This window comes from Xyrauchen texanus, chromosome 27 (genome assembly GCF_025860055.1).
Source record: "Xyrauchen texanus isolate HMW12.3.18 chromosome 27, RBS_HiC_50CHRs, whole genome shotgun sequence".
In the NCBI taxonomy this organism is placed as follows: domain Eukaryota; kingdom Metazoa; phylum Chordata; class Actinopteri; order Cypriniformes; family Catostomidae; genus Xyrauchen; species Xyrauchen texanus.
The window spans coordinates 33,694,033-33,718,509 of NC_068302.1; the positions used below are offsets into that span (position 1 = coordinate 33,694,033).

The window sequence follows — 24,477 nt, forward strand, 5'->3', positions numbered from 1 at the left end:
TGCAGAGCTGAGCAGGGAAGTCTTTGGGAGCGACCGTTGTAAATTCAAATTTGCGCCGCACTGAGACGTACAACGACGCCGCGTCAATCGCTCAGTGGACCACATAACAGGAATATTATCCGATAAAGCAGTGGTAGTGAAGAGCAAGTTCCTCGGTGAACATATCGTGAGCGACGGAGAATCCTCAGATCAGCCCACCGTGTATAAATGTCTGAAAACAGGTGCGACACTGACCGATGGTTCAGCTGCAAAAGTTCTGGGAATGTAAAAGTGATTGCCATACTACTACAGGCAGGTGAGGAGAAAACGTAGGAGTATCGGTCACTATTCCGAGAGACGATAGTCACCAGAACGGTCAAAAGAGGCCAGCAATGACCAGCAATTAAAACCAACGATGTATAATTATTTAAAATCCCTCTTTTTTACTTAAAAAAAAAAAAAAAATATATATATATATATATATATATATATATATATATATATATATATATATATATATATATATATATATATATATATATATATTAGTTATAAAATAAATCTAACTAATATAATTGTAATATTTACATTTGCATTTTCATATTTCATCCACTAGCCTACTAACGTCACAGTAGTTGCACAAAACACATGGTCCGCCTCTCCGCTGGTTTTGTCCAATAGGAATGATTCTGCGCTGGCTGATTGCGACGAGTCACGTCCCAAGATTCCAAGCAAATTTCTTGTTTGCTAAGAAGTTTATTTTCACATCGATTCATGCGGTTTTTCACCCACATCTCGTTTAGGACGTCAGGAAGGGAGAATCGTTACAGTTAGATGTCTGACTGAGACACATTCAAATGCATGCAAGCGCAGGTGAACCATCATATTGCTGACATCTAGAGCAACATTTTGAAGAAGAAGAAGAATCTGGAAAAAATAAATATCGTTGAATCATCATTTCTTCAGGTGAGGACACATTAAAAAAAAGGTCAATTATGTGTATTTAGCCTATTTATTTCAGGCTGTTAAAAAGAAGTAAATATATATATATATATAGATAGATAGATAGATAGATAGATAGATAGATAGATAGATAGATAGATAGATAGATAGAATTTAAGCTTTGGTGGAAAATACAAATCATTTGATTTGAAAAGAATCAGTGTCCATATTATTTACTCTTTCTTTTCATGCCTAAATGTATTGTAAAATAATATATATATAAATATATAATAATAATAAATAATAATTAGAGTTCATACCATACAAGATGCATTACACAAAATGTACCACAGTACTACCCTGTTGTTTTGGACATGCATTGTGCAAATATCATGGTTTTGTACTTTGAAGTACCAGTGTAATCATTTGGTACATATTAACGTACCATGGAATTAATACCATCAATTTACCATGGTACCACCACAGTACTTTTTTGTTGTTGTAATGGCACAGAGCTTCCTCCTATAGAGCTCCTGTGTCTACCATAAACTCTCTCACCTGCTGTTATTAAGCAGGTCATTCCAAAGATCAATAGACACAAACATAACTTAAATCAGACCTCCAACATCCTGAGGAAGGGATGTGTCATGTTGGTAAATAAGAATGGATTCTCTTGAGGACACCTGATCCTTACAACTCGGTGTGCCTACGTAGGCACCCCCCTCTCCAGAGTGGGCCAGACAGTGAAGCTCTTGTGTTTTTCCCATCAAACCTTCTTTTTTTAACCTCGGGCCTTTAATTACCATGGTAACCATGCATAGGCAAGAGTACAGCCTTGACTTTTTGCTACAACAAAGGAGAGAAGTTGGGGGAGGCAGGGTAGTAGGTGAACACATAGTAACTAAAAAGTAACTTATCTAGGCCAGTGGCAAGCTCTAAAAGTGTAGTACACATTCTACTGTTGCTGTGGTTATGTACACTACAGAAGACAAGTGACTATGTTTAAAAGTGACTAGTGGAAAAAAAAGTTAACAATGTTGATGTCTTCCTTATTTTCTTTATGTATTTGTAGAATAAACATATAAATGGCTTATTAACAATTTATTAACTGTTTACTAACAGTCTCTTTTAAAGGCATAGTTCACCCAAAAAGTCAAATTATCTCATAATTTACTCACCCTCATGCCATCCCAGATGTGTAGGACTTTCTTTCTTCTGCTGAACACAAATATTTTTAGAAGAATATCTCAGCTCTGTAGGTCCATACAATGCAAGTGAATAGTGACCAGATATTTGAAGCTCCAAAAATCACATAAAGGCCACATAAATGTCTCCAGTGGTTAAATACATGTCTCTTTAGAAGTTATATGAAAGGTGTGGGTGAGAAACAGATACATTTTTAAGTCTTTTTGATTTTAACTATAAATCTCCACTTTTATTTTCACTTTCAAATGTGAAATGTTTTTAAAGTGAAAGTGGAGATTTGTAGTTAAAAAAAAAAGACTTAAAAGAAATGTTTCTGAAGAAGGAAAGTCATAAACATCTGGGATGGCATGAGGGTGAGTAAATGATAAGAGAATTGTACTTTTTGGGTGAACTATCCTATTTAAGTCCTTATTTAAGTGTTTTATCATCGAAGAGAGTTAAAGTCCCTGGAGTCCATGTTTTAGTCTTATATTTGATCCCTTCCTTTGAGATAATTGGTTGTTTTCTTGTAATTTTATGAGATTGTATTGTTTACAACAAATTTCTAAAAGTATAGCTAACATGCAGTTCAATCTTAAATTACTTCATTATTTTATATTGTAATATTACCTGGAAAGAGTGCAATATTTGATGTCTTTTTGTGTATTTCTAGATGCACTGCATATTAAAAATTTATTTTCTCTGGTTTTGCCCTTTCTGTAACCTTCCCCCTCAATCATATGATCTGAAATGTAAAAAAAAAGAACTGGAATCTACGCATTTCAAAGTCAGTGCTGGACAATTGCCTATACCGAGTTGAACTCCCACAGTCAGGCCTGTAAACAGTGGCTTTGTGTGGCTCTCTGATCCCTGGTGCCGATGTCACCACTCTACTCTCTGTTGTTACTTCACACTGATAAACAGCACAGTTATTTTAGCAGAGAGATTACATAGCTTGTGGTTTCGGCATAACGTCATTTTGGACTGAGCATTTATTACTCACTGCCAATATGCTGACCCAAGACATTCAATGAAGAATTTTGTGCAGTTAAATCAGTGCTGTGTATTCAAAAACAGTGAGTATTGTTTTCATGGTGTAGTAGTTGAAAAATTAAAAATAAACCTTTTTCAGTGACTGTAAAGTCATTGAAGGAATATTCCTGGTTCAGTTTCAGTACAAGCCTAATCTCAATCAACAGGCTTTGTGGCATAAAAATAAGTTTGACTTGCCCCTTGTTTATTTAAAAAAAGCTAAAATCATGGTGGTAACAATAAGGCTGTTACAATGGAAGTGAATGGGGCCAGTCAATATGCACTAAAATCAAAAGTTAAGCCACAAGACTTTATATGCATTAACATGATTTTAGTGTGATAAAATCGCCTACTACCTTAACTGTAAAGTTTCGTAAACGTTAAAAAACTCACTGTTTCAAAAGTATTGCCACAATACATAAACAAAATATGTGTTATCATAAGTTATATCTAATTTTACAACTTCTTGCCATGACGATCTAATGTCAAACTCTAAAACGACTGTAAAAATTACGATTTAAACAACTTAACAGCTCAAATAATACATGAGTTTTAACAGAAGAATTAATGTAAGCGCTACTGTAAGTAATAAAAGTATGGATGGGTCAAAATATTTTTTGTGTAATTCAACATTATGCCACAAATGCTGTCAATTAAGCTTAACCCTTGTGTGCTGTTCGGGCTGTTTTCAGCCAATAGGGTGTTTTTTTGAGTCGTTTTTTGGCCATAACTTTCTCTGTGTTTCAGCTAATGGAATGATTTTTGGTGACAAATCTTATTTTCACACATATTTTAGGAAAATGCTTTGAAAATTTTCAAAAACTCAACAGTACACTGTGGGCAAATTCACTACCCTTTGGTTATGTTCGGTGGCTGAAAACAGCCACTACTTTAAACTGATGTAAAAATTTATCAGATAAATATTTTTAATTTTTTTTGCATAAATCTATTAATCAGCCTCAGTCATGTTCAAAACTACGAAATGTTTAAAAAAATTCAGGATTTTAACTCTTTAATTGCCAAATTCATAAATGATGTCACTGATTTGGGGAAAAAAATACAAAATGACGTATTTTCAATATAAAATGTGATTGTGGACTGGATTTTTTTTACCTTTTATCACAGTCTTGGACATGTCAAAGATTAGAAACAACATTGGTTTCGATGCATTGTTAGTTTTTGTGCAGCATCAGATTTGAACTTTTTCTCCCTCATTTACTGTTCAGTGGCTGTTTTTGCCCCATTGACTTCCATTATAACCACATTTTTTGATTGCAAAGCCATGACACCATATAGTCATGCATTTTTGATTGTTTGTGGTTTTCCCTGTTGGGAAGAGGTAAAATTTGTAATTTTTACTGTTGATAACCACGTGGCACCATTAACCCTTTGGATAGGCCTGTGCAAAAAAAAGCTTAGTTTCTGGCTTTTACATGGAGTTATATGGAGTATAATAGCATATTAAAGTGTGTGTGTGGGTGTGTGTTGGTGTGTATGTGTGGGTGTGTGTTGGTGTGTGTGTGTGTGTGAGAGAGAGAGAGAGAGAGAGAGAGAGAGTGTTAGAACTCACCTTGTTATTTTTTAGTATTTTTGAAGCTGCACATAACAATGAGAATAATCATGCAAACATTGTCAAAACACAAACAGTATCTTCTAAATTTAACTCTAACAAGCACATGAATTCAAGTAAAATTTAACAGGAATAGGATGCATGTAGTAACAAATGTGTAATGGCACATACCTTGTCTAGATCGTCGACACCTCCCTTGCAACGGTTGTAATCTGCGATTATCTCTGGCTTCTTTTTTGGTCCCTCTGTCTTTTACATGGAGTTATATGGAGTATAATAGCATATTAAAGTGTGTGTGGGTGTGTGTGTGTGTGTGTGTGTGTGTGTGTGTGTGTGTGTGTGTGTGTGTGTGTGTGTGTGAGAGAGAGAGAGAGTGTGAGAACTCACCTTGTTATTTTTTAGTATTTTTGAAGCTGCACATGACAATGAGAATAATCATGCAAACATTGTCAAAACACAAACAGTATCTTCTAAATTTATCTCTAACAAGCACATGAATTCAAGTAAAAATTAACAGGAATAGGATGCATGTAGTAACAAATGTGTAATGGCACATACCTTGTCTAGATTGTCGACACCTTATCATCTCTAAAACTTCACTACAAGTCAAGCCCTTTCTCATGTTGCTTGCTGCTCTTCTCACCATCAAATGACCAGCAGGCTTGCATGCAAGTGTTTAAATCCACTTGCTTTGTTTTTGATTACTCTGCATTTCTCACCATCAAAAGGCACTTTGTTTTTGTTTACTCCATGTAGTTGTGAGAGCTGAGGTGCATGTTTTGATTTTCTCAGACGGCAAGGTGAGTGCTCACACTCTCTCTCTCTCTCACACACACACACCAACACACACCAACACACACCCACACACACCCACACACACCCACACACACACTTTAATATGCTATTATACTCCATATAACTCCATGTAAAAGACGCCAGAAAGAAAAAAAGAAGCCAGAGATAATCGCAGATTACAACCGTTGCAAGGGAGGTGTCGACAATCTAGACAAGGTATGTGCCATTACACATTTGTTACTACATGCATCCTATTCCTGTTAAATTTTACTTGAATTCATGTGCTTGTTAGAGATAAATTTAGAAGATACTGTTTGTGTTTTGACAATGTTTGCATGATTATTCTCATTGTTATGTGCAGCTTCAAAAATACTAAAAAATAACAAGGTGAGTTCTAACACACTCTCTCTCTCTCTCTCTCTCTCACACACACACACACACACACACATACACACACCAACACACACCCACACACACAGATTTTACCTCTTCCCAACAGGGAAAACCACAAACAATCAAAAATGCATGACTATATGGTGTCATGGCTTTGCAATCAAAAAATGTGGTTATAATGGAAGTCAATGGGGCAAAAACAGCCACGAACAGTAAATGAGGGAGAAAAAGTTCAAATCTGATGCTGCACAAAAACTAACAATGCATCGAAACCAATGTTGTTTCTAATCTTTGACATGTCCAAGACTGTGATAAAAGGTAAAAAAAAAATCCAGTCCACAATCACATTTTATATTGAAAATACGTCATTTTGTGTTTTTTTCCCCCAAATCAGTGACATCATTTATGAATTTGGCAATTAAAGAGTTAAAATCCTGAATTTTTTTAAAAAATTTAGTAGTTTTGAACAGGACTGAGGTTGATTAATAGATTTATGCAAAAAAAAAAAAAAAAAAGAAAAATATTTATCTGATAAATTTTTACAGCAGTTTAAAGTAGTGGCTGTTTTCAGCCACGAACATAACCAAAGGGTAGTGAATTTGAACAATGCACAAGGGTTAACTTTACTTTAAAATGTATAGTGTAGTAAAAAGTGTCCTTAATGAATGTAAACAATGCATTTTATAATAAGGATAATAACAAAAGTTATTATTATTAACAATTGTATTTTGTACATTAAAATATTAATTACATTTTTAAAAATATGTAATTTAAATACAATTAATGTCTGCGGCTATTCATCCCCAAAACACATTGTGGTTGTCATAAACCATGCTAATCTTATTGCACTTAAACCCGTCTGGGATCTATTTAATTCTATTTGACCTTGTGTTGTTTTGTTTTTGTAATTTATGGTTCTTGAAGATTAAGGCATGTTACAAAACATGTCGGCATCTGCCTAATTCGGCAAGCTTCTATCAGGTGACAGATACATTTGTGCCAAAATATTGTTGAGTTTGATTGGACATACAGCCTTTGACATCAATAGCAAATGATATTTGAAGCATTTTCTCCTCCCTTTTAAAAGATGCTAAGCCTATTTATTTTGCTATTCTAACTATGCACGGTTATATGGTTAGTTTAATTTTATTATTTGTTTATTTAGTGCTTATTGCAACCCTGAACAACCCATTGTGTGTCATGATCCACTAGTTGAAATCCACTGACACAGTGTGGTGTAGCCATACATATAATAAGATATATCAAGTGATATGGGAAATATCTATAAATATCTACACTGTACTTTTGAACATTTTATCTCCATCTAAGGCCAGCCATTTACCTTTTTTAACAGGTCATTGATCATCTTTGAGAGATGTTTGAGAAACAGCCCTATGATAGTCCCCCTATGTACACCCCTCCAACCAGTGGCTTTGGACCACCTGGAAGCTTCCAAGACCCACGGAGTGAGTTTGATTCCTACCCTCCACCTCCAGGATCATACTACATGGGCGAGGAGGTGCCACAGCATTTCTACAAGTGGTTCTCTCCACCAGGAATTGTGAAGATTATGGCAGGCACAGTAATTGTTCTCTGTCTCGGAATCTTTGCTTGCGTGGCCTCGACTCTGGTTTGGGACACGCAATATGGAATAAGTTATGGAAGTGGATATGTTTCTGGCTATCCTGGGTATGGATATGGAAGTGGTAGCTATGGATATGGAGGTAACTATGGATATGGAAGTGGTTATGGAAGCTACTACAATTCTTACCCAACACCTTACTCCGCAAAGACGAGCATGATCGCCATTGCCGCCATAAACTTTGTCGTCTCTTTGGGATTCTTTGTAACCAGCTTCTCCAAATCAAGCACGTTCCGCAGTAGAAAGTTCTACCTGGCAGTGCTTGTTGTTAGTTCTATAATGGCGGCAATACAGGGCATTATAAACATTGTCTACATTGTAGGAGTGAACCCAATGGCCCAAAGCTCCTCTAGTGCGTACTACAACCCCATGATCATGATGTGTCAGAAACTCTATGGCAGCAGTGTGACTGGAATGGGGCCAGGCTTTCCTGGGTACGACCAGTACTTGTACCACTACTGCTACGTGGACCCTCAGGAGGTACTGTTTAATGTTACAGGACCTTAATACATTCTTTACAGTCTACATTTAATTTGTTTTCTTTATTGTCTTCAATTAAACACATTTAAGGAAGCCTATGAGGCATCAATGTGAATAAATGTTTAAAATAGCAACTACACACTTATTTTAAAAGTATAACCATAACATTTAAAGAATTGCTATAAAATAGAATTGCTACAACCTTAGAATGTTTAGCTCTGTGCAAAGTTATATTCAATCTTTAAACTCGTGTCATGATCAGCTAAAATATTTGACCTGGCAACTTTTGCAAGGAAAGATACTAGGAATGGACATTAAAGAGATGTGATACAGCGCTCTAAGCATTGTTTACATGGAGCAATCTTTTATCCATATGAAGTGTCTGTAATGAGTAACCAGAAGTTCATCCACCTAGAAAAGTATTCCCACAATGGAAAAATATTAATTTAAAATGAGTAGGTGAAATGGTGATGATAATTGAGGTTAGTATGACAAAAATTTTTTAGTCTGCTGGATCTGTTGGAATCAAAAATACAAATGTGTCTTTCTCAGGCAGTTGCAGTGGTTTGCGGCTTCATGGTTGTGGTTGCACTGGTTGTGGCAGCCTTCTTCTCCTATAAGACCAGAAGTACAATCTGGCGCTATGGGAAACCAAACATCTACTGGGATCAACCACTAATGGCAGGAACAGAGGGCAGAGATGTGGAGGACTGGGTGAGTTTCTTTATTACTACTTACTTATGTTGAGACAAAATACACATAATGCATTGAGGAAGTAACACATGGTCACTAAGTGGCACACACAGATCAACTTGGTGGAAGTGCAGTTGACAACCATAAGGGATGGAAGTTCAGTTTCAAGGCTATAAACATTGTCAAGCACTATGCTAAAGACATATACATATACATTTTTATTTTTTATTTTTATTTGGTTCCACAATATATTAATATTCAACATTAAAGGGATAATTCACCCCCAAAAATTAAACCTCTATCTTCATCATCATGTTTTTGCAAACCCGTATGACTTTCTTCCATGGAAAACAAAATTATGTTATACAGTTTGTTTGTTAATCGTAGTCACCATTCATTTTATTTAAACAAATCTAATCCTCAAATTAAAAATGATTATTAAATATTATATTATTACATTTAGGGATGTCCCGATACTAATACTGGTATTGGAATCGGGTCTGATACCGTACTCATGTACATGTACTCCTGCTCATAAAAATGCTCTGATACCAAAAATCGATACCACGAATGTTATTACATAAACATTCAGCGCACTAATTAAAATCACGTTATGTCAATGTGATTATTAAACCTCAAAACCAGTGATTTTAATGAGATAAATAGGCTATAGTTTCCGTGTGCTGCGTGCTTCAAATATGAGTGCTTGTGAATGTGTGGAGCCGGTGTTGTGCTGACATAAAGACACAAAGTGCTCAAACGTTTTAGAGCTCCTTGACTCATACACGGAAAACACCATCATGAGCATTGTACGCTCTGTTTGTAGTAGATGACAGCAGGCAGAGTGCTAATTCACTTTGTCGCATGAGGCACATATAAACGACATATTTATTTAATTAAATAGCAGCCTTTTGCTGTTCAATAATCACTTTGAGTCACATAGTTACTGGCTTTTCCAGATTGAGAAGATACTTTCACTGCAACACAGAAACACTTAAACACAAATTAAAAGCTCTGCCAAAATTGAAGCTAAATTTAAATGGAAAAAAGACAGAAATAAATCACTACTGTATAATTAAGTAATTTTCACTGTACTACTACTACTAATAATAATAATAAATGAATGGTAATATTTGTATATTTAAGTAATATCTCACATCTGTCATGATCTGTTATGCAGCACATTATTTGACAAAATAACTCCAATGTTGTATTTTGGATTGTGCTGTCAGATTTGATAAAAATAAACAATGTTATTTTGAAGATTAATAGTTATATTTTCATTTGATTCAAGTATCGAACTTGGTATCAGTGAGCACCAAAATAGGAAGTGTTGTAATCGTACTTGTTCTCAAAAAATGGTATCAGGACATCAATATTATGACAAAATATTAAAATAATATAGAGGATATTACAATAAAATATTTATAATAAATTTGACTAGGTCCCACAGTTATAATTTAGTACTATTTAACTGCTTTTTATTAATCTTCTATGTATCATTTGTATACAATACAAATATAAATATACAGTAAAATGTCATGTCTCAGAAAATTATGAAATCTTATTCTCCCAGGGTGGCCTGGGTAGCTCAGCGAGTGAAGATGCTGACTACCACCCCTGGAGTCCTGAGTTCGAATCCAGGGTGTGCTGAGTGACTCCAGCCAGGTCTCCTAAGCAACCAAATTGGCCCAGTTGCAAGAGAGGTGAGAGTCACATGGGATAACCTCCTCATGTTTGCTATAATGTGGTTCTCACTCTCGGTGGGGCGCGTGGTGAGTTGTGTGTGGATGCTGCTGTGAGTAGCATGAAGCCTCCACACGCACTACATATCCGCTGTAATGCGCTCAACAAGCCATGTGATAAGATGCACAGATTGACGGTCTCAGACACAGAGGCAACTGAGATTCTTCCTCTGCCACCTGGAGTCACTACACCACCATGATGACTTAGATCCCATTGGGAATTGGGCATTACATATTGGGGAGAAATATGGTGAAAACTGTGGGAAACATGCCTTCATTATATTTAAATAGATTTTTTTATTCAATGCATTTATAACATAGAATCTACATCCAACAGCTGTTTGGATGAAATTATGGTTTGATTGAAATTTCTCTAATTACATAAAAAATACCTTTTAAACCATTTCAGAGCTAATACATAATATGGAGAGAGATATAGGCTGAAAAATATGGAGATACAATTTTTGTAGCCATATCTCTCCCAGCCCTACCCTCAAATCATTCCAAAACTCTATTACTTTCTTATTGTGCTACTCTTTATGTCCATTGCAAATGAGTGGTGACAGGTTGTCATTCCAAAACATTCTGCCCTACCTCTCCTTTTAGATTACATGGAAGAAAGAAAGTTATATGGGTTTGAAATGGCATAAGGGTGAGTAAATATTGACAGAATTGTAATTTTTGGTTGAAATGTGCCTTTAAATAATAGTTTTGACTTACAGTGAACCGTAAAAATAAAGCACTTTTCACTGTACTGCACTGAAGTGCTTTGGATTGATTTGATCAGTTAGTCACAGGCTTGTTTATGAAATTCAGTGGTTAGTGGTTTTAATTGTGTGATACAGAACGGCCAGTTTCAGTGATACTGTACATTTGTAACTTGTAAGATCACGAGTCACACATTAAAATCTGGAAGACTATTTTAAGCACTGCTGTGAATATTCAAGCAATTAGATGAATTGAATGGTAGATGATCATCAAATGAAATTATGTTAAAGCATATATCTGTATGTTGTTCCAGCTTTGACAATATTTTTTTATTGAACATTTGTGAGATTAAACCTCATAGGAAAGACAATTCATAAATGCTATCTCCTTAATATCATAGTTGTTTCTCCTAGACATCAATTAAATTAAATGGAATAAATGCTTTAAAGACAGAGAAAAAAGCCATTACACAATGAAATTAAGCCACAACACAACATAAAAGCCTTAGGAAAACGGAAATAAGACACAAGACCATGAAATTAAAAGGAAAGTTCACCCACAAATGAACATTTTCTCATCATTCACTCACCCTCATGCCATTCCAGATGTGTATGACCTTCTTTCTTCTGCTGTACACAAACAAAGAGGTTTAGAAGATTATCTCAACTCTGATGATCCTCATAATGCAAGTGAATGGTGGCCAAAACTTTGAAGGTCTACAAAGCACATAAAGGCATCATAAAAGTAATCCATATGACTCCAGTGGTTTAATCTATATCTTCAGAATTGATACGATAAGTGTGGGTGAGAAACAGATTAATATTAAAGTCCTTTTTTACCTTAAATCTCCACTTTCACTGATATTTCCACATTCTTTTCTTTCGTTTTTGGCGTTTCACATTATTTGTGCATACCGGCACCTACTGGGCAGGGAGAAGAATTTATAGAAAAAAGGACTTAAATATTGATCAGTTTCTCACCCAGACATTTCCAACACATACATTTCAAAATAAGAGTCCCCGGTGTATTTCAGGCTTCTTTGTTGTCAAAAGTCTTCAGATCAGATCGCCTTTTTTTCTGTTTATTATTGGTATAATAATAACCACAATAATCTGCTTTTAGGATTTAATTCAATTTGGACTCTTGTAGCCTCTGTCTGGCCCACCTTGTTACAGGAGTAAAAGTCAAAGAACATTTTATAACACATTCAATAAACCGATTTTAAAAACTATAGTCATAAGTCTTAAGTCAATTTATTGTGATTTGACAGATCACACATGGTAAAAACTAAGCATTGAAATTTGAAATATGCAGAATAATCTGTTATTGCCTTTCTTTCAAAACATTATTATCAGTTAAGCAAAATCCAATTTTGGTCATCCTCAAATTCATACATTTTGATATATTGGTACATAAACAAATTTTGATATGATGTATTTACAGTATATACAGTACTGTGCGAAAGTTTTAGGCACTTGTTGCGTGTGAGGATAAATAGTTTTCATTTATCACTTAATGTCATACAAAATCCAGTAAACATAAAAAAAGCGAGATAAATATTCGGTGTGACCACCTTTGCCTTTAAAACAGAACCAATTATCTTAAGTACACCTGGACACAGTTTTTCTTGGTTGTTGGCAGATTGGATGTTCCAAGCTTCTTGGAGAATTCACCACAGTTTTTCTATATATTTTGGCTGTCTCATTGCTTCTGTCTCAGACTAACTCAATATTCAGTGGGGGGGCTCTGTGAGGACCATGACATCTGTTGCAGGACTCCCTGTTCTTCTAGTCTAATCTTTTCTATTTGCAAAAGTAATTTTTGGGATTCTAACATTTATATTTCCCTTTGACACACTAAAGCTGAAGATATAAATAACCAATTTAAGAAAAATTATTTTGTGAAACATCTTGTTCTGTATTGACATACGGTATTCAATTTATTTTAAAACACTGCAGCAACACTGTTAATGCACATAATGAAACATTTGCATTTTCAAAGTCAGCTCTCTGCTTCTTCTGAGCAGCCTCATAATATCACATGCATTGAGTCGGACTGCCACACGATTTAAAATATAATGCTGAAAAATGTTGTGGTGTGGCTTAACTTTACTGTACGTGGCTTTAATTTGGTTGTGTTATGGCTTTCAGTTGTGTTTTCAGTTTTTATTTCCTTTGCTAATTTGGTTGTGTTGTGCACCCCTTGGCCACCATAGTTTGTATTCCTCTTAAGGAATTTTGGGAGAACTATCTGAGACAAAGTTCATACTTAAATGAGACATAACTGAAACCTCCTTTAAATCTCCTGAGCAATGGAAGAGCAACCTCTGAGCAATAATTATTCCCTTTGGGTCTACAGGTTGTGGCCTTGTGCAAATGCTGTTAATGAACTCTTAGCTGGCAGCAGAGGCTCTGTGGGGTGCTGTTTGATTTTGCCCATTGGAAACATAATTAGACTGAGACTAGCCAGTCTCTTACTCTCTGCCCTGCTGGTTTCAGAAGATCTATGAGATCTGACAGCATTCCACACACTCCCTTTGAATACCTTTCTCTCCTTGTTTTTCCTTGCACTCTCTCTCTGTCTCTCTCTATCTGTCTTTGTCTAAGGCAAAAGCAGGTCTACGAGCATGAAACTTCCCTATTTTATGTGTTCTCAAGCATTCGTTTCCTGCTTATAAGTGTGATCATGGGTCAGTGGTGCCTGTAGCTCCTGCAAGAAAGGTATTGCTGGAATTCCTGGATGACTTGGGCTCTTCTACACAGTGGCTTTTTTTCTCCCTAGCTGCAAGGAAACGCTACTCCACCCTCTTTCCTGCTGCTTCCCCCTCAGAACACACACACACACACACACACACACACACACACACACACACACACACACACACATGTTGGTCTACCTATCATTATGAGGACTTTCCTTAGATATAATGATTTTTATACTGTGTATATATACTGTATATTTTTATCCCCTAAACCTAACTCTAAATAAAACATCATTTAATATGTTTTTTTAAGCTATTTAAATTATGGGGACACTAGAAATGTCCTCATAAACTACATTTATAGCATAATACCCTTGCACCCATTTGTGGCATAATGTTGATTACCACTCAAATTAATTTTGACTCGTTCCTCCTTTAAAAAAAGGAAAAAAAGAAAAAAGTTTACAGTTATGGAAGTGATTGGGGACAATAACAGTGAATGTGACCCAAATTTTCGATGACCCAAAACTCAGAAATGTGAAGCTTCTAATTTTATAAAGCACTTGCATTAATACTTCTGTTAAAACTCATTGCATTATTTGAGCTGTAAAGTTGTTTAAATTGTCATTTCACAGTCATTTTAGGGTTTGTTGACATTACATCATCATGGTAACGAAGTTGTAAAATTGGCTATAACTTAACACAGAAAAGGTTTATAAGTGATTTTATCACACTAAAATCATGTTAACACACATCCTTTATGTCTTGTGGTTATGTGTTTGAAAAAGTGAGTATTTTAATGTAAAAAATTGGCCTCCATTCACTTCTACTGGGACCTTTTTTTAAAGAAAAGGAGGAACGAGTCTAAATACATTTTTGTGGTAATCAACATTATGCCACCAATGCTTTCGGCTAAGCTTAACTTGTATTGAACCCAGAACATTCCTTTGTCACCTTACAAAGCACTTTTATAGTGTAGTTTTTTTCATTATACATGCATAGAAGAAGTTCTATCAAGTCAAGTCAAGTGGATTTTATTGTCGTTTCAACCATATACAGTTAGTACAGTACACAGCAAAACGAGACAACGTTCCTCCAGGACCATGGTGCTACATAAAAACAACAAAGGACCAACATAGGACCACATGAGACTACACAACGAAATAAAATACCTATATAAACTACCTATATATACCTATATAAAGTGCATGTGCAAACATGTGCAAGAAGTACAGGACAGTACAACAAATTACTGACAATGAACAGGACAATAGACAGTGCAGCGCCGACCAGTACTCAGTAGTGCAAAAAGATGACAGTTTCTAAAAATGTAAACATAACATACTATGAGATAATGTTCTATGCACATAGCAGTTATTGAGGTAGCAGACAGTTATAAAGTGACAGTTATTAAAGTGCAACTCAGGACACGTGTGTGTCAAACCAGTCTCTGAGTATTGAGAAGTCTGATGGCTTGGGGAAGAAGCTGTTACACAGTCTGGCCGTGAGGGCCCGAATGCTTCGGTACCTCTTGCCAGACGGGAGGAGGGTAAAGAGTTTGTGTGAGGGGTGTGTGGGGTCGTCCACAATGCTGGTTGCTTCTGTGGATACAGTGTTTTTTGTAAATGTCTTTGATGGAGGGAAGAGAGAGACCCCAATGATCTTCTCAGCTGTCCTCACTATCCTCTGCATGGGCTTTGCGGTCCGAAGCGGTGCAAGTCCCAAACCAGGCAGTGATGCAGCTGCTCAGGATGCTCTCAATAGTCCCTCTATAGAATGTAGTGAGGATGGGGGTTGGGAGATGTGCTTTCCTCAGCCTTCGAAGAAAGTAGAGACGCTGCTGGGCTTTCTTGGTGATAGAGCTGGTGTTGAGGGACCAGGTGAGGTTCTCCGCCAGGTGAACACCAAGGAATTTGGTGCTCTTGACGATCTCCACAGAGGAGCCGTCGATGTTCAGCGGAGTGTGTTCACCTTGTGCTCTCCTAAAGTCAACAACCATCTCTTTTGTTTTGTCGACATTCAGGGACAGGTTGTTGGCTCTACACCAGTTCGTCAGCCGCTGCACCTCCTCTCTGTATGCTGACTCGTTGTTCTTGCTGATGAGACCCACCACGGTCATGTCATCGGCGAACTTGATGATGTGATTCGAGCTGTGCATTGCTGCACAGTCGTGAGTCAGCAGAGTGAACAGCAGTGGACTGAGCACACAGCCCTGGGGGCCCCAGTGCTCAGTGTGGTGGTGGTGGAGATGCTGTTCCCGATCCGGACTGACTGAGGTCTCCCAGTCAGGAAGTCCAGGATCCAGTTGCAGAGGGAGGTGTCCAGGCCCAGCAGGTTCAGCTTTCCAATCAGGTGCTGGGGAATGATTGTGTTGAATGCTGAGCTGAAATCTATGAACAGCATTCGAACGTATGAGTCCTTATTGTCTAGGTGGGTGAGGGCCAGATGGAGGGTTGTGGTGATGGCATCGTCCGTTGAGCGGTTTGAACGATCACGCAAACTGCAGTGGGTCTAGTGAGGGGGGCAGCTGGGTCTTAATCTGCCTCATGACGAGCCTCTCGAAGCACTTCATGATGATGGGTGTAAGTCGCGACGGGACGGTAGTCGTTGAGGCAGGACACTGAAGACTTCTTTGGCATGGGGATGATGGTGGTGGCCTTGAAGCACGTTGGAACAACGGGCTGCTCAGAGAGATGTTGAAGATGTCGGTAAGAACATCTGCTAGCTGGTCTGCACATCCTCTGAGCACTCTGCCAGGAATGTTGTCTGGTCCAGCAGCCTTCCGTGGGTTGACTCTACGTAGAGTTTTCCTCACATCTGCCGTGGTAAGACAGAGCACCTGGTCGTTGGGAGGAGGGTGGACTTCCTCGCCATCACGTCGTTCTGCACTTCAAACCGGCGTAGAAGTCGTTCAGAGCATCTGGAAGGGAGGCATCTTTGTCACAGGCAACTGATGTTGTCCTGTAGTTGGTGATGGCCTGGATGCCCTGCCACATGCGCCGCGTGTCACCGCTGTCCTGGAAGTGAATGTGGATTATCTGGGCGTGTCGGCGCTTTGCCTCTCTGATTGCCCGTGACAGTTTGGCCCTAGCTGTTCTTAGGGCTGCCTTATCGCCTGCTCTGAAGGCGGAGTCTCGGGACCTCAGCAGCGTCGCACCTCCGCGAGTCATCCACGGCTTCTGGTTGGGCGTGTGGTGATGGTCTTGGAGAAAGTGACATCATCATTGCACTTGCTGATGTAGCTGGTCACTGATGCTGTGTATTCCTCCAAGTTGGTAGAATCGCCATATGTTGCAGCCTCCCTGAACATGTGCCAGTCAGTACACTCAAAACAGTCCTGAAGAGCAGAGATGGCTCCTGCTGGCCAGGTTTTCACCTGCTTCTGAAGCGGTTTTGTGCGTCTGACGAGCGGTCTGTATGCTGGAATTAACATAACAGAGATGTGGTCTGAGTAGCGGTCTGTATGCTGGAATTAACATAACAGAGATGTGGTCTGAGTAGCCGAGGTGGGGGCGGGGCTCCGCCCGGTACGCGCCTAGGATGTTTGTGTAAACAAGATCAAGCGCGTTCGCCCCTCTCGTTGCAAAGTCCACATACTGATGGAATTTAGGGAGCACTGTCTTGAGATTTGCATGGTTGAAATCTCCGGCGACAATAAACAGTCCGTCGGGGTGAGCGTTCTGCAGTTCGCTCATAGCCCCATACAGTTCACAGAGCGCTTCCTTAGCGTTAGCGCTGGGGAATGTAAACTCGGTTATGCAAACAGTGGTGAATTCCCGTGGTAGATAAAAAGGTCTGCATCTAACAGTCACAAGCTCCAACAGCGATGAACAGTAACTAGAGACTAGCATAGAGTTATTGCACCATTCCGTGTTGACGTAAACACACAAGCCACCACCGCGTGTCTTACCGCAGAGAGCTGTATTTCTGTCGGCACGAAACGAGGCGAGCCCGTCTAGCTGAATGGCAGCATCCGGAACTCTGTCGCTGAGCCACGTCTCCGTGAAAACAAAGACGCAGCAGTCTCTAAACTCACGCTGCGTAGCCTGCTGGAGTCGGATATAGTCCAGTTTATTGTCCAGGGAGCAAACATTTGAGAGCAGGATAGACGGGAGAGCCGGCCGGCTAGGGTTTGTTTTTAGCCTAGCATGGACCCCCGGAAGACTCGCAGGAAGACTCGCAGACTTAAATTACATTTAAGAAGACATTTATTTGATGACTAAAAAACAGAAATGTTATGTCTCTTTTTGGCGTAAGCCCCGTCTGTCGGTCCGAAGAAGTTGTACACTGAACCGTCATATTCTGCCGGAGATAGGAGGCAGGGGTGAGGAGCCTACCCCCATGCAGGATGGGACTCAACTGGTGGTGGTGGGGTGGAGGAGGTTGCCATTTTAGCACACTGAAACAGCAATGTGATAGATTGTGAGCAGACTTATAAAGCAATGGCTTACATGTGATTGGCTAGGAGTTACCCAGCTAATGGTGCGATGACTTACATCTGCTAATCTTCCCAGTAGAACTACACTGCACTTACATTTCCAAAAGTGACTCCAAAAAATAAGTCTTAAATATTGGCATTGTGTGGTTGTTGATGCAATAAACTCATTCACGTTCTGAGAAATCAAACTTCAACTGGAAGAGCAGGAGATTGTAAATCTACTTTTGTTGATTTTTTCCTATGGGCTTTCCTGTACACTAGAAGGAAAATAAAGTCTAAATATGTATTCACAATTGTTTCTGTGTTTGTATAATGTTCTGCACAGCATGCAGTTTCAAACGTCTGTGCTCGAGACAGATATCAGTATGTAGTTCTTTTTATTAGTAGTATTAAAGAGCAAAATACAGTGACCACAGAATGTACAGTATTTGGGCACTTTAAAATGTCTGACTGTCATTGCATTATAGATAAAAAAAGTATCAAAACAAGTGGCATCTGCAAACAAATTATGCTAGAGCTTTTCTTAGATCTAACTTCACATCTATGAGCCATTTTCAGTTGTCACACAGACACACGCCATTGGTTGAGTGTTATCTGAAAAATGTTCTTTCCTGCCGTTAAGCACATCGATGCTCTCAATTAAGATATATCTCTCGGTTTGCAGACTTAGTACTAAACAGTTTGTTCTTTCTCAGGTCAACCATGTACAGGATGGACAGAGTGTGCAAGAAGCATCCATGGTATTTTCAGAGAAGATGGCTCCGGTTCTGGCTTCAGCCCCCAGTGTAGGTTCTCTCCCCCTAAAGACAGGCAGTGTCTTCAGTTCAGAAACCTACAACACCAAAAGGTGAGTTAGTGAGTGAGTGCTCCAGCCCTGGGCTAGCTGGAGACTTTAAGGCTGAGTTCCATGTAAACAAGTAAAATTGGTTGTCCCTGCACAGGAAATGAACTCAGAAAAGTAGGACTGACCCACCAAAGATTTTGCTAGTCGACGAGTAGGAGTTAATTTAAGACATTAGTCGACTAGTCGTATGTTTATGATATTAATTTAATTTCTTGTGGGGGGGGGTTGAGTTCCAGGGCTGAGAAAGAATGTTATAAGTAACATTGCTAACACTGTTTTGGAGTTTTTTTTTGCGACCAATCAAAACTTGGTCGACCATGACTCTTCTCATCGACTAACCTTTGGTCGCTATCAGGGGGCAGCCCTACAGAAAAGCTACGTTTATTTCTTTAGGCCTTAATAAGTCATTTGGAAATGCATTCCAGTTAGCTGTACAATTACTCAAGACCTGATTCAAACTAGTCAATGTTCGTGGCATTTTCTTTTTGATTTAGGTAAAGTATAATCTGAAGAGGTGATGTGTTTTCATTAAATATTTTTCTAGGCCATTAATCATACTAATAGTCTGGGCCATAAGTTTTATAAGGTCCAGTCGAATTACACCAGTTATGATGTGTCTTGGCCTGAGGTCAAACTTACTGCATTTTTGACTTGGATGTTCTTTGAAACTGCTTAATCGGCTGTAAAGTAAGACTTTCATTATAATTAGTCTTTTAAGTAATGTCTTTCTCACCAATGTCTGTCTCTGCCTTTTTAGCAGTGATTTATTTTGTCTTTGTTCTATAAACTGCAACAGTAGGGTTCCTGAAGTTAAAAATCACTTTCAATATATCCTTAGAGATGATAGCTAGATAGACAGACAGACAGACAGACAGACAGAAAGACAGAGAGACAGACATAGATAGATAGATAGATAGATAGATAGATAGATAGATAGATAGATAGATAGATAGATAGATAGATAGATAGATAGATAGATAGATAGATAGATAGATATACAGTACAATTACACAATATACAATTGAAGAACTGATGTAAGCGATTGTGATTATATTGTTCTAGTGAAGTTTTTTCTTCCACAGTTACCCTGACCGCTCTTTCAGCCGCCCGTCTCACTCCACATCCCCATCTGGAGAAGTGAGCTCCAGCCCATCCGACCAGACGGACACTGTCCGTAAACCCTCCGCCCACAGAGGCAAGAGATGCAGGAAGAATCCTGAGCTTGACGAGTCCCAGTACGAAACAGAGTACACGACGGGGGGAGAGACCACTTGCAATTTTGACGAGGATCTTTGGACACGGTGAGGATTTGTAGCATGGTGTAGCGCAAATCTGGCCCGTCATAATTTTTTAGTGGCCCGCTTAGGTTGTCAGCTGTCTTGGGGGCTATTTTTCACTAATTATTTTAGCTAATTTTAGTTTCCTTCTTGGAAGGAGTGAGCCATGAGCCATTACTATAGTGTTTATGTAAAGACCCTGGGGAATGCCCTTTTGACATTGCAAGCAAGTTTTTAGGAGATTAGCATCTCTGGCATTCATGTCCATGTGGTTATATATTTAACTAAATATGGGTTATTGGGGCAAAGGTCTATGGGTAGAACCATCCTTTAGTTTATCAACATTAAAGGAATAGTTCACAAAAAAAATTACATTTGCTGATAATTTACTCACCCTCTAGCCATCCAAGATGTATCTGGGTTTCTTTCTTCATCAAAACTGAATTTAAGATTTTTAGGATTTCATTTCAGGCCTCACTACGCCACCATGAGGACTTAGAGCACATTGGGAATTGGGCATTCCAAGTTGGGGAGAAAACATTATCTCAATATTTTGTTTAGATTTCTATCTTAGTATGGAGTTACTAGGTTAATGGTGTTGTTGTGTGGACTGAGTGGAAACTGAAAGGTTGTAGGATCAAAACCCACAAGAGTTAATTCATGGCGTACCACACTTGTGCCCTTGAGCAACTCCAGGGGGATTGTCGCTTTTTTAAAGCTCAATATAAAAGCTTTATTTTTTATCTATTTTATTCCCTTTTCTCCCAAATTGGAATGCCCAATTCCCACTAATTAGCAGGTCCTCATGGTGGCATGGTTACTCACCTCAATCCAGTTGCCTCTGCTTCTGAGACTGTCGATCCGCGCATCTTATCACGTTGCTCATTGTGCATGACACAGCGGAGACTCCCAGCACGTGGAGGCTCATGCTACTCTCCACGATCCACGCACAACTTACCACGCGCCCCATTGAGAGCAAGAACCACTAGTGACTAATGTAACTCTAACCTCTCTGGCAACTGGGCCAATTTAGTTGCTTAGGAGACCTGGCTGGATTCACTCAGCACACCCTTGATTTGAACTCACGACTCCAGGGGTGGTAGTCAGCATCAATACTCCCCTAAGCTTTATTGAATTTACCGCACAGCACCCATAATTCCAAGGTCACAGGTTCGATTGGCAGGGAAAGCACATACTTGTAAAATATGTAGCTTTAATTAAATTTAACAGGGTATTTCACTCAAAAATGAATATTTTGTTATTATTTACTCACCCTCATGTTTTTCCAATACTTTGACTTTCAAAAGGAGATCTTAGGCAGAATGTTAGCCTCAGTCACCTGAAGAAAAAAGATGCTATAAAAGTGAATGGTGACTGAGGCTAACATTCTGCCTAAGATCTCCTTTTTTGTTCCATGTAAAAAAGTAAGTCATATAGGTTTGAAACAAAATGAGAGTGAGTAAATGACGACTTTGCTTTGGATCGACTGCCAAATGCATAAATATGGATATAAGTTTGCTATCCATAATGGCTGTTAGTGCATCACAACGCAAGATGTGAACTTCTGTGTCATCTGCTTGAAAAACATCTGTTCTTATTCCCATTCAGTTTGTATCCAGAGATCACATCTGATGCCCAGCGACACGAGTATAAGAAAGAGTTTGACTCAGATCTCAGGGCCTACAAGGAGCTGTGTGCTGAAATGGATGACATCAGTGATCAGATAAACAAGCTCAGCAGAGAGCTGGACACACTTGACGAAGGCACATCTAAGTACCAGGTAAGTGATTGAAGAAATAGGAGTAATTCAGCAAAAAATGAATATTTTGTCATGATTTACTTACCATCATGTAATTCCAATAACTTTCTTTCTATTGTGTTCTTTATGCAGAACACATTAGGGTAGAGTGGCAACCCAAAATTGAAGTCATGGTTCAGTGATGATTTTGATGTATATCGCACATTTATGAAAACCATGAGAGAATGTTTAATACAGTTTGATCCCATATTTCATTATATTTGTTTTGTATTATTTCAGTATTAATATTTTTTTTTCTCATCTGAGAAAATCTGCACTGCCTCGCTTGCCTCCTCAGAGAAAATACCCCACAATCTGAAATAAAGTCTAATGTCCATGGTCTTGTTTTATTTATATTTCACTTATAGACCATTGCAGATGAATATAATCGGCTGAAAGACTTAAAACGGGTGAGGCATGGTTATAAAACTGAAGTATGATTAAACATCTAACTCGTGCATATTAAAAATATAGGATATGCTTTGCTTTTTATGCTAATGAGACTGTCCCCCCCTTTTTAGATGCCAGATTATCAAAACAAGAAGCTTCAATGTCGCAAACTGCGCCACAAGCTTTTCCATATTAAAGGGATTGTTAAGAGCTATGACCATGGTCAGTTATAATGAGCTCCATTAAAGCACTACGCCTCCTCTCCCTCACTGTTTTTAAACACTTTTGCATTTAACTGAGCATGGGCGGCCATGACGAAGCCTGCAAACAACTGTGTTATCAAAGTTGCCTGAATTCTAAACTGCTGTAACAGTGGCTTCACCAGGTGCTTATGATTAACCTGAGCTCTACAGATGTTACCTTGGAAATGAGGACCGGGGATTATTTACCAGCATCCATTTCATGTGTCTTGCACTGGGAAGTCTTTGCATTACCTGGAAATTATTCTATTTCCTAAAAGTCAGGGACTTCCTACAGCCCGTATAATGCCATAAAGCATCAATATAATGTCATTCTGTTGTTTGTGTTTAATATGGGTGTGGTTGTGAGTGCTAACTTCAAGAGCAGCTGATTGCACTGGTGCATGTGTTTGTTGAAGGACGTGTACCGTGGACAATCCTCTCTGAGTAATTGCACCTGCATTGACAACTGTGCAATCGATTTCCTTGTGTATGTTTGTGAGTGTATGTTAGTGTCAAAGTGTCAAAGGAGTAATTGTTGAAGCACTGCTTTTTTCAAGTTAAAAACAATAAAAGTTCTCCTTTCACAGGTGTGCCATCATAAAACAGTTCCCAGAAATAACTGAGATTATTTGTGCAAAATATGACAAACAAACCTCTTTCTGTCACTCTGTTTTTTTTTCTCTCATTTCATTTTTAAACAACTAACTGCCTCAGTGAAAGAATTTGTATTTGAAATCAAAAAGAGAAACTTGAATTTCATATTTAGTTGTGATCTTTTACATTTTTGTTATAAAAACAAAAAAACCAACTGTGCATATACAGTAGTCAAATTTATGCAACTACTTATGCAAGGACTGTTAATCTAGTTGTAAATGTATTGCATTTGACACAGTAATATCTGCTTTCATATCTGAACTAATCAACTACCTATGCAAGATGAAATATTGTCGCTGTTTTTTGTATTAAAATGTTATGGAAAACAATTTATTATTATTATTATTATTATTATTGTTTTAATTGTTTTGTTTTTTTGTACAAAATTTATTACACGTTTAAAAGTGACCTTTATTAGGCATTTATTTTCTGGTTTGTGAGTTAATGCCTGTTTGTTTTTCTCACTTGCATAACAGCATTTGTGTTCATCTGTACATATTTGTTGTCCTTTCTCTATTCAAATAAAGTTTTGTATTTTAAACATAAAACATGGTACACCTATTTGTTTGTTTATTTATTATAATTTTTTAGCATATAAATGTTTATGAAAAGATTTCTTGAATAAATTCATCTATTGCACAAGTCCAGTCACATGATGTTAGTCAAATTATTTAGGGAGTAAGACTAAATAGTTTTGTTTTCCGTTAATATACATCTAATAACAATATAACATCTATAACAAAGTACGGAGAAATGTATAGGATTTACAATTTAAGGTAATACATTATTTGATAAAAATAGATGAAAAAGTAGACATTTAAGTATAAAATAAATTGAGTATCAGTGTTTGGTTCTTATTTATACAAAGAACATTCAAGCAGATAAAAGTTGAAAAATTAGACTTAGGTAAATATTTAGGTAAATAGTTACAAAGGACTGCGTTTATAGGAATATTCCGGGTTCAATACA

The 24,477-nt window shown here is 37.9% G+C and overlaps 1 protein-coding gene across 2 annotated transcripts; it reads left to right on the forward strand.

Annotated features, from left to right (window-relative positions):
* The first annotated feature begins 211 nt into the window (after nt 1-211).
* Nucleotides 212-24,026, forward strand: si:ch73-61d6.3 (occludin). Of its 2 annotated transcripts, XM_052094524.1 has the most exons (9): nt 212-295; nt 783-945; nt 7,251-8,018; nt 8,571-8,732; nt 18,999-19,150; nt 20,230-20,448; nt 22,033-22,204; nt 22,591-22,632; nt 22,744-24,026. In XM_052094524.1, the coding sequence occupies exons 3-9, from the start codon at nt 7,272-7,274 to the stop codon at nt 22,843-22,845; spliced, it is 1,596 nt and encodes a 531-aa protein (XP_051950484.1). In that variant the 5' UTR covers nt 212-295; nt 783-945; nt 7,251-7,271; the 3' UTR covers nt 22,846-24,026. The 2 variants fall into 2 exon arrangements, with proteins under 2 accessions (XP_051950484.1, XP_051950486.1); XM_052094526.1 differs by lacking the exons at nt 212-295; nt 22,591-22,632 and having other exon boundaries at nt 706-945.
* The last annotated feature ends 451 nt before the right edge of the window (nt 24,027-24,477 follow it).

Coding starts and splice junctions, on each gene's coding strand:
- si:ch73-61d6.3 (XM_052094524.1), top strand. CDS start 7,272: ATGTTTGAGAAACAGCCCTATGATAGTCCCCCTATGTACACCCCTCCA. Junction 20,449..22,032: donor GACGAGGATCTTTGGACACG/GTGAGGATTTGT, acceptor ATTCCCATTCAG/TTTGTATCCAGAGATCACAT. Junction 22,633..22,743: donor GGCTGAAAGACTTAAAACGG/GTGAGGCATGGT, acceptor CCCCCTTTTTAG/ATGCCAGATTATCAAAACAA.